General features: G+C 43.4%; 1 protein-coding gene across 1 annotated transcript in view; it reads left to right on the plus strand.

The window, feature by feature from the left end:
• Nucleotides 1-295: 295 nt before the first annotated feature.
• DNAH17 (dynein axonemal heavy chain 17) overlaps nucleotides 296-12747 on the plus strand; it is an 84052-nt gene continuing 71600 nt past the window's right edge. Inside the window, exons 1-11 of the mRNA XM_044420095.1 lie at nucleotides 296-403; nucleotides 2376-2630; nucleotides 4732-4901; nucleotides 6926-7148; nucleotides 7866-7982; nucleotides 8400-8486; nucleotides 8976-9128; nucleotides 9390-9638; nucleotides 10198-10320; nucleotides 11598-11945; nucleotides 12034-12125. Coding sequence (XP_044276030.1) covers nucleotides 338-403; nucleotides 2376-2630; nucleotides 4732-4901; nucleotides 6926-7148; nucleotides 7866-7982; nucleotides 8400-8486; nucleotides 8976-9128; nucleotides 9390-9638; nucleotides 10198-10320; nucleotides 11598-11945; nucleotides 12034-12125 — 1883 coding nt within the window. The 5' untranslated portion in view covers nucleotides 296-337. The remainder of the gene's footprint in view (nucleotides 404-2375; nucleotides 2631-4731; nucleotides 4902-6925; nucleotides 7149-7865; nucleotides 7983-8399; nucleotides 8487-8975; nucleotides 9129-9389; nucleotides 9639-10197; nucleotides 10321-11597; nucleotides 11946-12033; nucleotides 12126-12747) is intronic.

Here is a 12747-nt window from a genome sequence, read left to right on the forward strand (position 1 = left end):
TGTCTGTTTATCCCCCCCGCCCCCCAAAAAAAGTGAATAAAGTAGTTGCATTAATATGCTGTCAGCCAGTGCAAGCTCCCTTTTGTATAGTAAAAGGCTTAAGGCAGTGGCCATAACAATAGGATTGAAGACGCAGCAAGTTGATGGAAGGAGAGAAATGGTGCTATGCATAGAAGGGTAATGAACACAGTCTAATAAAGAATGCACCAATCTGTTTTAGGCTGGGGTAGCCCCTTTATTTGAAGTACGCCTGGAGCTATATAAAGATGAATTAAGGTACCGTCCGTCACTAGAAGTTGGAGCAGATCAAGGTTTTTTGGAATTGGTAGAAAACCTGATGAATGATATCTATGACACAGCTAAGTTTATACCACGACTGGCAAAGCGGAAGCCCAGCTATAAGGTTCGTCCTAGTCTAAGTATGCGACCACACAATGTCTAGGCAGCAGGGAATGTAAACATTTGCTTTCATTTACCTTTCTGTGCATCCCCCTGCATCTGAACTGTGAATGTTTGTGATGATGCCTTGGAAGAGTGGTTAAAATATATTTTGTAAAGAACTTTAAGCATTGCCCACAAGTCCCCGTATAGTTATTTTGAAGGTCACTGCTGAATAACTTCTGTTAACAGGAAAATTCCTGAAAGTTTCTCCTCCTGTGGTGAAAATAAAAGCATGGGAACATGTGTGTTGGTATGCCAAGAATTTGGAGCTTCCCCCAGATACTTGCCATGCTCATGTCTGACTTCCTAGCTGGCCCATGTAGAAGTTCTTGCCATTCTATACTTTCGGAGGCTAATGGGGGTACTGCTGTGAAATAAAGGAAACTATTGTTGGTAGATAAATTGGTAGACTGTCTTTTGTAGCATGCGTCTACAGTTCTGCATTTGATACCAGGTGGATCTTCTCATCAGGGAGAAATATAACACCAATTCGGTCAGAGCAAATATCCTCTTGGGATTATTTTTTTAATCAATGGATTTCCACATATTTTAGGCTCAGTTGCAGACACAAAGATTAGAAGTTTAATATGTGGGGATGGAAAAGGTTCAGTTTCCCAGGATACTAAGGAAGTCATTTGTGTTCTAGAACATACGGTTCAAGGTTACAGGATATAATGATGACTATTCTCATTTCTGGGTCCCCTTTAAATAGTGCCCATAGGCACCTCTAGTGATGAAGCTGTCCCCAAAATGGTACCTGCAGGAACTCAAAATACTTTGTTTTTAAAATGTTCTGATTTTACATATGTGGATTTGCATGAAATGCATGCAATATTTTAGTGATTACATGTATTGACAAAAGTAAGTCCATAGATCCAGATAAGTATCTCTTTGAAGTTGTTGTCTATATGCCACCTGTTCATATATGAAACATTATAAGATCCTTAATCCATTGTATTATGAATGATCACAGTGAGTGTTTTATTTATTTCCCCTTCCATTTGTTAATTTTCATAAATCAGGTAAATATTTTTACAGAGCGAGTACATCAGTAAATATTAAAGGCTGTTCCAGTACAACATTTATCTGTTTAATAACCTCCCCCTCAAAGGAAGCAGCTATTAGACTTTGCCAGAACATAAGTTTAAAAGCAGCAGTTATATTGCACCACCAACCATTACCTGAATTATTCAATCCCTTATTAAAGAGATGCTGCGTATCCAGCAGACATAAAGGTTTTTGCTGAACAAAATGCTGCCTAAGAACTATAGATGGGCAAGTTCCGAAACAGTGATCCACTAGTTAGGCATTTTGTGGTGGTGCCCACAGTAGTTGGTGGGTGCCCATCTTTAAATGATGAAGGGCATGGGATTCAGTTACAGTGTAATCCTATGACCTCCAGATATGTCTGGGAGGATAGAATTATTTGATGTCCCAGCTTCAAGGTCCTGCAACCATGGAACTTGGAATCCAAAACCCAAGCCTGTACCTCACCCCTCTCTCACCCCCATGGAACAAACTCCATCTGTTGCCCCTGAGGTTGGTGTACACCTCTCCATCCCTAGCACTAAATCCAGACAGCTGAAAGCAGCCATCCAGAGAAAACAGCCTGGCTGAAGAGGTGTGGGAGTGACAGGGATTACTGCCCCTGATTACTGCCTCAGATTAAGCCTCTGAGGTTGGAGACTTACGTGCATGGAGGGCATGGGACATAGGATTGCATCCTCTGTGCTGTTTGTGTGCTAGCAGGCTAACTTTACCCTGTCCATTGGTCAATGTATTGTGGCAGGAAGAACAGCACATGTAACTTTGGTCTGTGCAAATATGTTCACATTTTGCCCAGCGTAATGTTTGCCACAGTGACCAGGGTAGTGATACCGCCTCTGCCATCTGTGTATTTCCATAATGCTGAGGATATCTCCTGATGCTCACAGTCGGACCTAGAAGATACAGGAGACTTGATAGAGATGCGAGAAGAGGTTTCAAACCTTGTCATCAGTGCTATGAAGCAAGGTGAAGAATATGAGGATTCTTTTGAGAAATACTCGTACCTCTGGATGGATGATCCACAAGAATTCATGCAGCGCTTCCTCACCTTTGGTCATGCCCTAACACCCGAAGAACTGGAATCTCATGCAGAGGAATACTTGCCTCATGTCGCACCCACCCTGGAGCAATTTCAGCTGCAGGTGAGATTTGGAGTGCCTGTGTGTTTCATCCTAATGTTGGGAGGCTCCGCCCCAGTTTTTCAAGGCCCTGTTTTCAAGATAAAGCACACAGGATAGCCAGGGATGTGTAAGGAATACCTTGCAGTTGGGGATCCATCAGGTTCCCTGGACTCCGGTCTGCTTTGGCACAGCCTTGCCTGGTCCAGTTGTCTGGTTAGCATGCCAGCATCCGCAGGGCCCTCACCAGGAGCATTGCCCCATGCGCTGCACAAGCAGGGCCCTTTCCCCTCCCATGTGCAGCAGCCTTTGCATGTGCTGCTGCATCTGACGCAGAAGAAGGTTTCCAGTTGTGCAGCCTGCGTTCTGTGAGTGTTCACGGACTTCCTCTCAGCTCAGCTCCCTTTCCAAGACCGAGCTGAGTGCAAGGGCAAGTCTGTTCATGCGAGAGGGGCAGATTCTGCTGAGCTTTGTCCCAACCCTGAATAGAGCTTTCTGGAACCTATGCCACAGCTGTGCCACATATTATGTCCCCTATAACCCAGGACCTCTCATACATTGCAGCGGCTTCCTTCTTGCTCGTTCCTCCGCACCTCTTTCTTACTCCCTTAATTTTAGACCCCACCTTCCCTCAATAATGCCTGCACCCTGTCCTTCAGGCATTTTTACATAATCAGGGTTGAAGCAGAGCAAGTGGCCTTATACTGAGTGTTGAGGGCAAAAAGAGAAAGAAGCCCCTCTTGTTCGTTGTCTGACCGTGGGAGAGACAGGCAACACCAGCAAGCAAGTTTATATATTAAAACAACCTCTTTATTGTAGGTGCACACCAACAGTAGAGAGTGAGCCTATCTCCAGCAGAGACCAGCTGCCACAGTCATCAGGCATGGCACATTTAGATGTTTAGCAGTTGCAATGATTAGATGTAGAAAAACATAATAGCTGGAAACATTATGTTCCATTTTGTACATAGTTATCTTTAACCTACAGTTCTTGTGTCAAAACATCTGGCTTCAGGCTTATCTTTACACATTCTGACCTTCTTGGCAGAGGTTTATTTTACATTTTGGACTCTCCTGTGTTTCTCTGATAGAACCCTAAATAACTGATCCTTGTTGCTTGGTCGCCTGGAAAAATGTATGCTGTTCATGAGTCAGAGCAGGAGTCCACCCGGCCCAGCATGGTTGATGCTTCCTTGCTGCAGCTCTCCAGGGTTCCTTCCCTAACCATAACTGGAGGTACCAGGGCAAGGCCCGGGATCTTCTGCAAGCCAAGCAGTTGCATTTGCATGAGAACAGAGACCTCCCATTAGCCCCTTGAAGCTAAGAGAATTAAGTTAAATTAGTCTCTGTGGAATGAATTTGGAAAATCTGAATGGAATACTTTTATTTTATAACTCCAAAGTTAGGCTGCTTTTCAAAATAAATGTTTCCCCAAGCAGCTTACATAAGAAAACAAACAACATTAAAGGGAATACAGTTGAAAGCGGAATAACATTAAACAGTTGCCTTACAGATATTAGAAATGCAAAACAAATGCAGAAAGCCAGCCAGAGAGAAATGACAACCACAGCTTAGAAACCTGAAGCTCATTTCACCTGGAGGCAGACTGAAGCTGAGAGGTCTTCAGGGCCCAAGCTGGAGTACAGCTTGCCTTCTGCCTTCTGTCCCTCTTTAGGAAGAGCCATACACAACACACACAGTATGGCAGGAAATCAACATTGCTTTTAAAGGCATGTGTAAAATGTTTTATCAAAGCTGGCAGAACAGCTTGGAGTTCTCATATGCAGGAGTGCATCAGCAGAGAAGGCAAAGAAACAAGCAGGTTTTCCTCTTGTGGTGATGTAAAGCACAACCAGGAGTGTGTGCCATGCCCCTAGGAAAGCCTCTGGCCATCTCCCTGGAGGTACTGAGAAGCCACCATGCAAATGGCACGATCCCACACTGGACACACTGATACATATTTGCATTTTCCGTCAGGGGAGGGGTTCATGTTCAGATTGGTTAGCTGGCCTATCTTAGAAGGGACAGGCCACGTGTTCCAGCTCCTCCTGATGACTCATGTATATAAGAATTCTGCTTCACTAGCTCTACAGCCTCTTGGTCCTACAAATTTTGTGGCCTTCTAGATTGACACTTACGAAAAACTCTATGAAGAAGTATCCAAGTTTGAGAACACCAAAGTGTTTAATGGTTGGCTGCAAAGTGACTGTCGTCCCTTCAAGCAAGCACTCCTGAACACCATCAAGCGCTGGAGCCTAATGTTCAAGCAGCACCTCATTGACCATGTCACCACCAGGTAGGATGGGGAATTGTCTTGGCAATCCCTAAGCACCCCCTTCCTCCCCATTCCCACCTATCCAGTGTGTAACATACAAACCTTGGAAGAATCTCTGTGTGTATTTAAGCTCTATTCAAGCATAGTTAAAATGAATAAGCATCCAGGGTCAGGAACCACTCCAGCCCCACTCACATCTTTCTGCCAGTTTGTACTTGTGGAATTGGATATAATTCTGATCTTTCAGTACGATATGTGGACCAAAAAATGTGTTTGGCAGTAGGTGTACATTGGAAATGCACATGGAAGCATGGATAGTATTGAAACATGCACACAGACACTTTAATCAGTGGGAGAAGAATGCATGTATTTCATAAAATATTTTTGGGGAAAATACGCACAGATTTTCATGTGAAAAAGGACAAAGCTTGAATTCAGTTAGATGCTTGAGTTGGAACAAGCTTCAGCATGAAACTTAAAGAAATTAATGAGCTAGAAAAGAATGATGAGCTAGAAATATAATACCAAAAATATTTCTTTCAGCACTGGCCCCCCTACACCAGTGTTGACAAGACAGGATTTCCAGCTTCTGGAACATTGAAAGTGCTCAATCAGTTTTCACCCTTCCCCCACTGAGAGAGAGAGAGAGAGAGAGAGAGAGAGAGAGAGAGAGAGAGAGAGAGAGAGAGAGAGAGAGAGAGAGAGAGAGAGAGTTTAAGGGGGCATTCATGGACGTGTACTGTATTACTTGTGGACACTTGTAGTCCCGGGGTACCTGTGATGCTTACCCTTATTCCAAAAGCCCTCTGGAAATGGCAAGAATTATCTGTCCCTCCCCAGGCAACCTCCTGTTTGGGGAGAAGAAGTGGAGTGCTCTATATTAGCAGGGATATAGAAGGATCTCTAGCAATAGCAAAAGAACACGAAAGAGATCAAAAATAAAAAAATGTGAGCCTGTTCACCTTCAACGCTGGCCTTACCCACTTACCCTACCTATACTGCCCCCGCATGGTCTTGCTGAGAGAACTGGCCCTCGACAAATAAGCATTGCCCTCTTCTGCTCAGTTACAAGAACATGAGCTCTGCTTGTACAGACCCTGTATCATGTGATGGCCTCCTCCTGAGAAAAGAACTCAGGGTTTATTCCAAATATTTCAACTGCACAACAATCTGATGCAGCTCCAATATGTGAGCCACTTCCTGAATTTCTCTAATGGAAAACAATAAAAAGATGAACGTTCTATTTCCAACTGCACCAAAACTTAGATTCCTTTCCACTGGTTTTTTTCACCACTGCACAAAATGTGTTCAGATGTACCTGTGAGGGTTCTCTATTCATAGGAAAAGGTGACCTTTGCACCTGCAACATTCTAGGTTTTCATCTACTAAATTCTACCCTTTGCCTCCATTCGAACAGTTACTTATCATTTATTACGTGATTACTGCATTGCTTTTATATCCCTCCTTTTTTCCTCTTGCATGGAACCCAAGGCAACTTCTGTTGCTCCATTTTATCCTCAGGCCAATTACTTTGAGAAGCAGATTGGGCCAGGAATGAGTGCCTGGTCCAAAGTACCCAGTGAGCTTCAAGGGTGAGTGGGGATCAGAACCTGAATCTTCTAGGCCCCCAGTCTAACCACAGTACCACACTGGCTCTCAGTTAGAATACAGCCCTCTCCTTTCTCTTGGGCCAAGTACACTGTGTAAGCGTGTAAAGTTTCTGTTGACGGTAACTAAGATTATTTCTCATCTGGGGGACCCTCCGAAACTGAGAGAGAACCCCCAGTGGGAATTGCAGAAGGCTTTGGAAATTCTGCAAAGTGGATGGAGGAAGTCACTCATCTCACAGGATGTTCCTGCCTTCCATTACCAGAAAGGGCCATCATAGTCCACGAAAACTCCTCTCCTCCCATAAGTGTGTTATTCTTGGAGGTACCCCAAGGCACTCCTGCTGTTTTTGCTGCAGCAGACTAATATGTCTTTCCGACTCTTTCGCTAGTGAAGTAGGCCAGGTTCCGCCCAAATGAAACTTGTTTTCTTTACAGCCTTCAGGGTCTTGCCACTTTTATGAAAGAAGCCAATGCAGGCTTAACGAAACCAGTGAAGGAAGGTGACTATGATGGGCTCGTGGAAGTGATGGGACACTTGATGAGGGTCAAAGACAGACAAGCAGCTACTGACAACATGTTTGAGCCCCTAAAGCAAACTATTGAGTTGCTAAAACTCTATGGGGAAGAAATGCCTGAAGAGATCCATATGCAGTTGCATGTAAGTTATTGACTGCTTTCCTCTGGGAATATTTGGATAGTGATGGTTTTTAATTAGGGTTTTTTCTATTGGAATTAAATAACTTTATTCTGTTTGTAGAAGATGAGTGGTCATAAGTATCATGTGTTTTTATAAGGCACTCAGATTGATGTTGATGCAAGAAACAATCCGGCCACTGTGATTTCTCTGGCTTGGCATAGGAAAGACAAGCTAAAGTCCTTGGTTTGTGTGTCACACGAAACAGCTCACAGATGAAGCATCACTAGATTGCTAGGCCACTCCCCCCACAGCAGGGGCAGGCAGTGTGTACCAGCTGTTGTCACTCACCAGTCTTGCTCACTCACAACAGTCTTGGACTCTTATGCCACAACTGGGCCAGTGATTTAGGAAAGACCAGTACATTCTGAGGCTATGCCTGATCTCTGGGTAGGATGGTGCTTGTGTGATATGAATTCAGCACTATACAGGCACTTTTCCTTATTTTCAAACACCTGATGGTTAGCAAAGTTGAGAAATGTGCAAACACAGACAGAGGCAGACCTTGATGAAAACAAACTTGTAAACGCATGTCTGCATCCAGCCATTTTTCTGCTTGGTTCCTTGACATTCCTTCTTTTTTGTCTGTACTATTCTTTGACTGTTCCTTTCACTGTACAATGATCTCTCACAGTTTTATAAGCAACATGTTTTTAAAGTTCTCATCTTGCTTGTTTTTAGGAATTGCCAGAGCAGTGGAACAATACCAAAAAGTTGTCTTTCCAAGTCAAGCAGAATGTGGCTCCTCTGCAAGCAAATGAAGTTACTATCATCCGAAGGAAATGCCAGCAGTTTGAGGTACCTTTTGCAGTTCAGCAGAGTTGTGGATGCTGAGCTCCACAAGAGAATTAAGGGTTATAATACAAACCAAACATTCAGCGGGAGCTGTAAGCTGAAGCCATTCAAGGAACAGCTACCTGCTACCCACAGTTTTGATGTGGCAGCATGTTCCAATTCCTGAAGAATGTCAGCATGCACCATGATGCTATGGAAAGTAATAGATTCGAGGAGGAAGAGGAGGAAGATTGCTGCTGTTCTTACCAACTAAATGCTTTACTAGTCAGTTCCCAGCTTACCCTACAACCTGTCCCACATTGTGAAAGTTTTAGAGACTTGTGACCCACAGATGCCCTCAACTTGCATTATAGCATCATCTAGGTAATGCTCCATGGTTCTGCTTAAATGTGGTCCTCATTTTTTCTTCCACCCCCCCAGATTAAACAGCATGAGTTCAGAGAAAAATTCCGAGTCGATGCCCCCTTCACTTTTGCTGATCCAGATCCATATAAATCCCTAAATAAGGTAAGAGACAGTGAAGTCTATAGAAGCAATGCCCCAGGAGTTACTTGCTATAACATAATAGGTGCACTTTTATTGCCATGGAAGACAGCACTTTCCCAAACCTGCCAAGGTGTTTGGGTTCGGTGATTTCTGTTCATAGGGTTACATGGGTATGTGGCCACCAATGAGTTTTAGGGTAGGCACCCTCCAGGAAACTTCAGTAGAGCAGAAACTAATGAGATTTAGGACATGTGCCCTCCAGGAAACTTCAGTAGAGCAGAAGCTAATCTAACTTGCAGGGCAGCTTGGAGGTTCAGTCTCTAGAAGGACATTACTGCACACCTTGCTCGAGGGCAATCCTATGCATTTGCCCTTTGTATGTTGGCATTTCCACATACTATACTAATCCATGCAGAAGAAGTAGAAGGATGGCTAATTCCCCACCAGCATAACATCTGCATTGAGCTGCATGAAATATTAGTTATCCCCTTTCCTTTTTTGTGTTTCCAGCAACAAAAAATGATCACTAATATGGAAAAAGAGATGGAAGCCCTATCTAAATCTGCAAGCTTATTTGAGGTATCTGTCCCAGATTACAAACAGCTGAAGGCATGCCATAAGGAGGTTCGATTACTCAAGGAGCTCTGGGATATGATTGTCTTGGTAAGACTTTGAAGTTGTAATTTTTAGGAAAAATTGATAATAAGTACATTTCCTCCCTGCATATTTGCTGTATTCCACTTTAACTACAGTTTCACCTAGAGGTTATATAGCAGAAAAGCAAGAGAAGAAATGCTCTTCATGTAATGCTTGGATCTCAATTCTACAACAAAACCAAAAGTGGCAAATTAACAGCCTTGTGTCGAAAAGCCCCTTTGCTCTCAGAATACAAGATAAGAATAACCTTAGTGTTTTCTAATTCAGGTAAATGAAAGCATTAATGACTGGAAGACAACCAAGTGGAAGGAGATTAATGTTGAGCAGATGGATCTTGATTGCAAGAAATTTGCTAAGGATGTGAGAGGTTTGGACAAGGAAATGAGACCTTGGGATGCTTTTGTAGGACTGGATAACACAGTTAAAAATATGATCACTTCTCTCCGAGCTGTGAGCGAGCTCCAGAATCCAGCTATCCGGGACAGGCATTGGAAAGAACTCATGCAGGCCACCCAGGTAACCCATGCAGGCTGCAGCCAGTGTCTGTTTATTTCTGGCATTTGCTCCCCACCCACTCACCCACCTGGAGGTTTCTTGTGCTAGTGACATCTCAGTTAGATTTCACTTTCCTTTGACCTGCCCGCAGCAGTATATAATGGTCTTCTAAGTGATACATTTTATTTCTTAGTCCAGAACAATCTTTTTCTCTGTACGTTCTCATCTCAAGCCTGATCTGTAACTAGCAAAGGCTGGCAAGTGTGGTAGGGAAGGAAACTCTGACACTTGCCCCCTTTTGACAGGGAAAAGTGCAGGTGAAAGCACTGTAGAAATATTATTCAACTGTTACCATAGAAGTTTTAATTTTTTAAAAAATGTGCATAAGCAGGTGAATTTCTATGACTGCCGTCTTGGCACATCATTAAACTGCTGCTTCTAGACCATGTCTAAGGCAGCAGTTCTTAACGGGAAGGGCCGTCGAGCTCACTGGAGCTTTGTTCATGTAGAATTGCACTGAGAAATGGAGGGGGAGCATGTCCTGGTGCAGCTGCCCTTTCAACATTTCTTCCCATTTCAGGTGAAGTTTACCATGTCTGATGAAACAACCCTGGCAGACTTACTTCAGCTGAATCTTCACAAGTTTGAGGATGAAGTTCGCAGTATTGTAGACAAGGCTGTAAAAGAGTCAGGGATGGAAAAGGTACTGTAAGTGCCATCAGTTTCCTTGCTCTTGGGTCAAGTGCAGTCTGAAATGACAATGTGGAATGTCTGTGTTTCCTACGCTTGTAAAGCTTTGGGAAGATAGTGTTTAGCTTTCTATGTTTGGAGGTGCATTTCTGACGTAGGTATTTCAATTTAAAAGCTTTTTTCATTGGATGCAGACACTTCCCTTCCTACTCTTCTTATCTGTTCCCTCTCTTGGGATGTAGGCAAGCAAACTGCAAGTGCAAGGCAAGTACTTGGCATTTTCCATGCTTAGCAGCAGTTTGTTTTGAAGATTCACTGAATGTAGATGCCTGCTAGACTACTGATGGGGTTAGGTGTTGGGACCACATGATGCCCACTGCTGTGCACAGTTGGTACTTGCCTTCAGAGCCCTAAAGAGCTCGGCACATCAACTTGCCTGTGTGTGTTGAGGTCATCAGTGGCGGCATTCCTCTGAGTACCCCTGCTCTTGAAGTTGAGGTGAGAAATGTCCATGGAGAGGGCTTTTTTGGTGGTGGCACCCTGCTTATGGAACTTCCTTGAGAGGCAAACCCCATGCCTATTGTGGTATCTTTATGACAGTGCAAGCACAACCTTTTGTTCTTCTCAGACTCTTAAAGTTCTGCATCTCAACATAGCATGAGTGCTATTTTATTGCTGGTTGCCGTATGGGTTTGTCTTCACAGGGATTTATTGTGAGCTCATGATTCTTCAGTCCGTCGTTTGTGGTGGCTTTATGCAACAATGTCATTCTCCAGGGCCTCTCCTGTACTTTCAAAACATGGTATTATCAGAATATGGTGGAGTGAACCAGGGTGAGAAGCTTGTGTCTTTTCTCCATTCTGCTGTGCTGTTGCACCACCTTGTGGTTGTGTAATGGGACCTGTAGAAAGGCAAAGAAAGACAAATCCTAGAAAAAAGACACACAGGAGGGAGCTGGTCTTCATCCCTCAAAGCCTCCAGAAGCAAGAACCTTGGTAATGCGGCAGGTTATTGGCCTCGTGTTCGGCTGATGTGCAGTACACAAACATGCAGAATAAGATCAAATAAATCTAAGGCATTGCCACAGCTCTGGAACAGTCTTTGCCAGACTATTCCTCATGAGTCAACATCACTGGCCTGGCATTCTAAACCAAGCAAGCTAAGGGTGGGTGAAAGATACAGCAGCATCATATGTAGAGCTGGCATTTGCCAGCTATTCATTTTAAAGACCGCAGGATTGAAAGATTTTTTGACTATTGTTTAATTTTTTAAAATCATTATTATTTGTAGGTGTTAAAGGCTCTTGATAGCACCTGGTCAACAATGCAGTTTGAACATGAGCCTCACCACAGGACTGGAACCATGTTGCTCAAATCTGACGAAGTATTAGTGGAGACCCTTGAAGAAAATCAAGTGCAGCTTCAAACTCTGATGACTTCTAAGTATTTAGCACACTTTCTTCAGGAAGTCTCCAGCTGGCAACAGAAGTTATCTACTGCTGACTCTGTGATTTCCATCTGGTTTGAAGTTCAGAGAACCTGGAGCCACCTGGAGAGCATTTTCATTGGTTCTGAAGACATTCGTAACCAGCTTCCAGAGGACTCTAAGCGTTTTGATTCCATCGACAAGGATTTTAAAGTGAGCAAGCTGTTCTTTTTGCATAATCACCAACTGCAGAAAGAATAATCCCTGAGTGGCTGACAAAACCACTTTCTTCTCTTAACAGGCATTAATGGCTGATGCAGTCAAAACCCCTAATGTGGTTGAAGCAACAAATAAACCAGGTCTTTATGACAAGCTGGAGGCCTTGCAGCAAAGGTCAGGAAGATGCCCCTTCCCAGTCTAATGCTGCCATGACAGAAGTGTGAATTGCTTATTAGTAGAAAAAGTTGCTCAGAGGTTCTGTTGTTTCAGTGATTGAAGAAAGCTTTGTTGTTTCAGTTTGTTGAGGTGCATTTCAACTTCTTGGTATTTAGGAAGGAGAAGCTTTCAGTGACCAGTGTGAAAATCCATTTAATCATTAGTCCAGCTCTTGTCTTTGCTGAGATGTCAACCAAAGGCTGAAGATGAAAGAAGCAGGGGAACAGGGCTAATAGCAGCCCACATACAGAGCGTAGCTTCAGTACCGAGTGTTATCACTACTCTTGATAAGACATCTAAGGCACAGCAGTACTTGGAGGAATAGCATGCGGAACCATTTTCTTTTAGTTTTAGACATACTCAACCCTACTATGGGGCTGTTTACATACATACCTGCGCATGTCTTCTTGATCATTTCATTCTCCATTTATTCAGCACTTGATGTATGTCAGCCAAACATGTGAACTGTTTCCTTCCAAAGAGATGATGCTGAGTTGGCATCAACATATGTGAAGGTTCTTTCTGGTAATCTACAGTGGCTCAATTATGTGTGGAAATCACAATTTGAAGTTGGTACACT

This window comes from Varanus komodoensis, unplaced genomic scaffold (genome assembly GCF_004798865.1).
Source record: "Varanus komodoensis strain SLA01 unplaced genomic scaffold, ASM479886v1 scaffold11, whole genome shotgun sequence".
In the NCBI taxonomy this organism is placed as follows: Eukaryota; Metazoa; Chordata; class Lepidosauria; order Squamata; family Varanidae; genus Varanus; species Varanus komodoensis.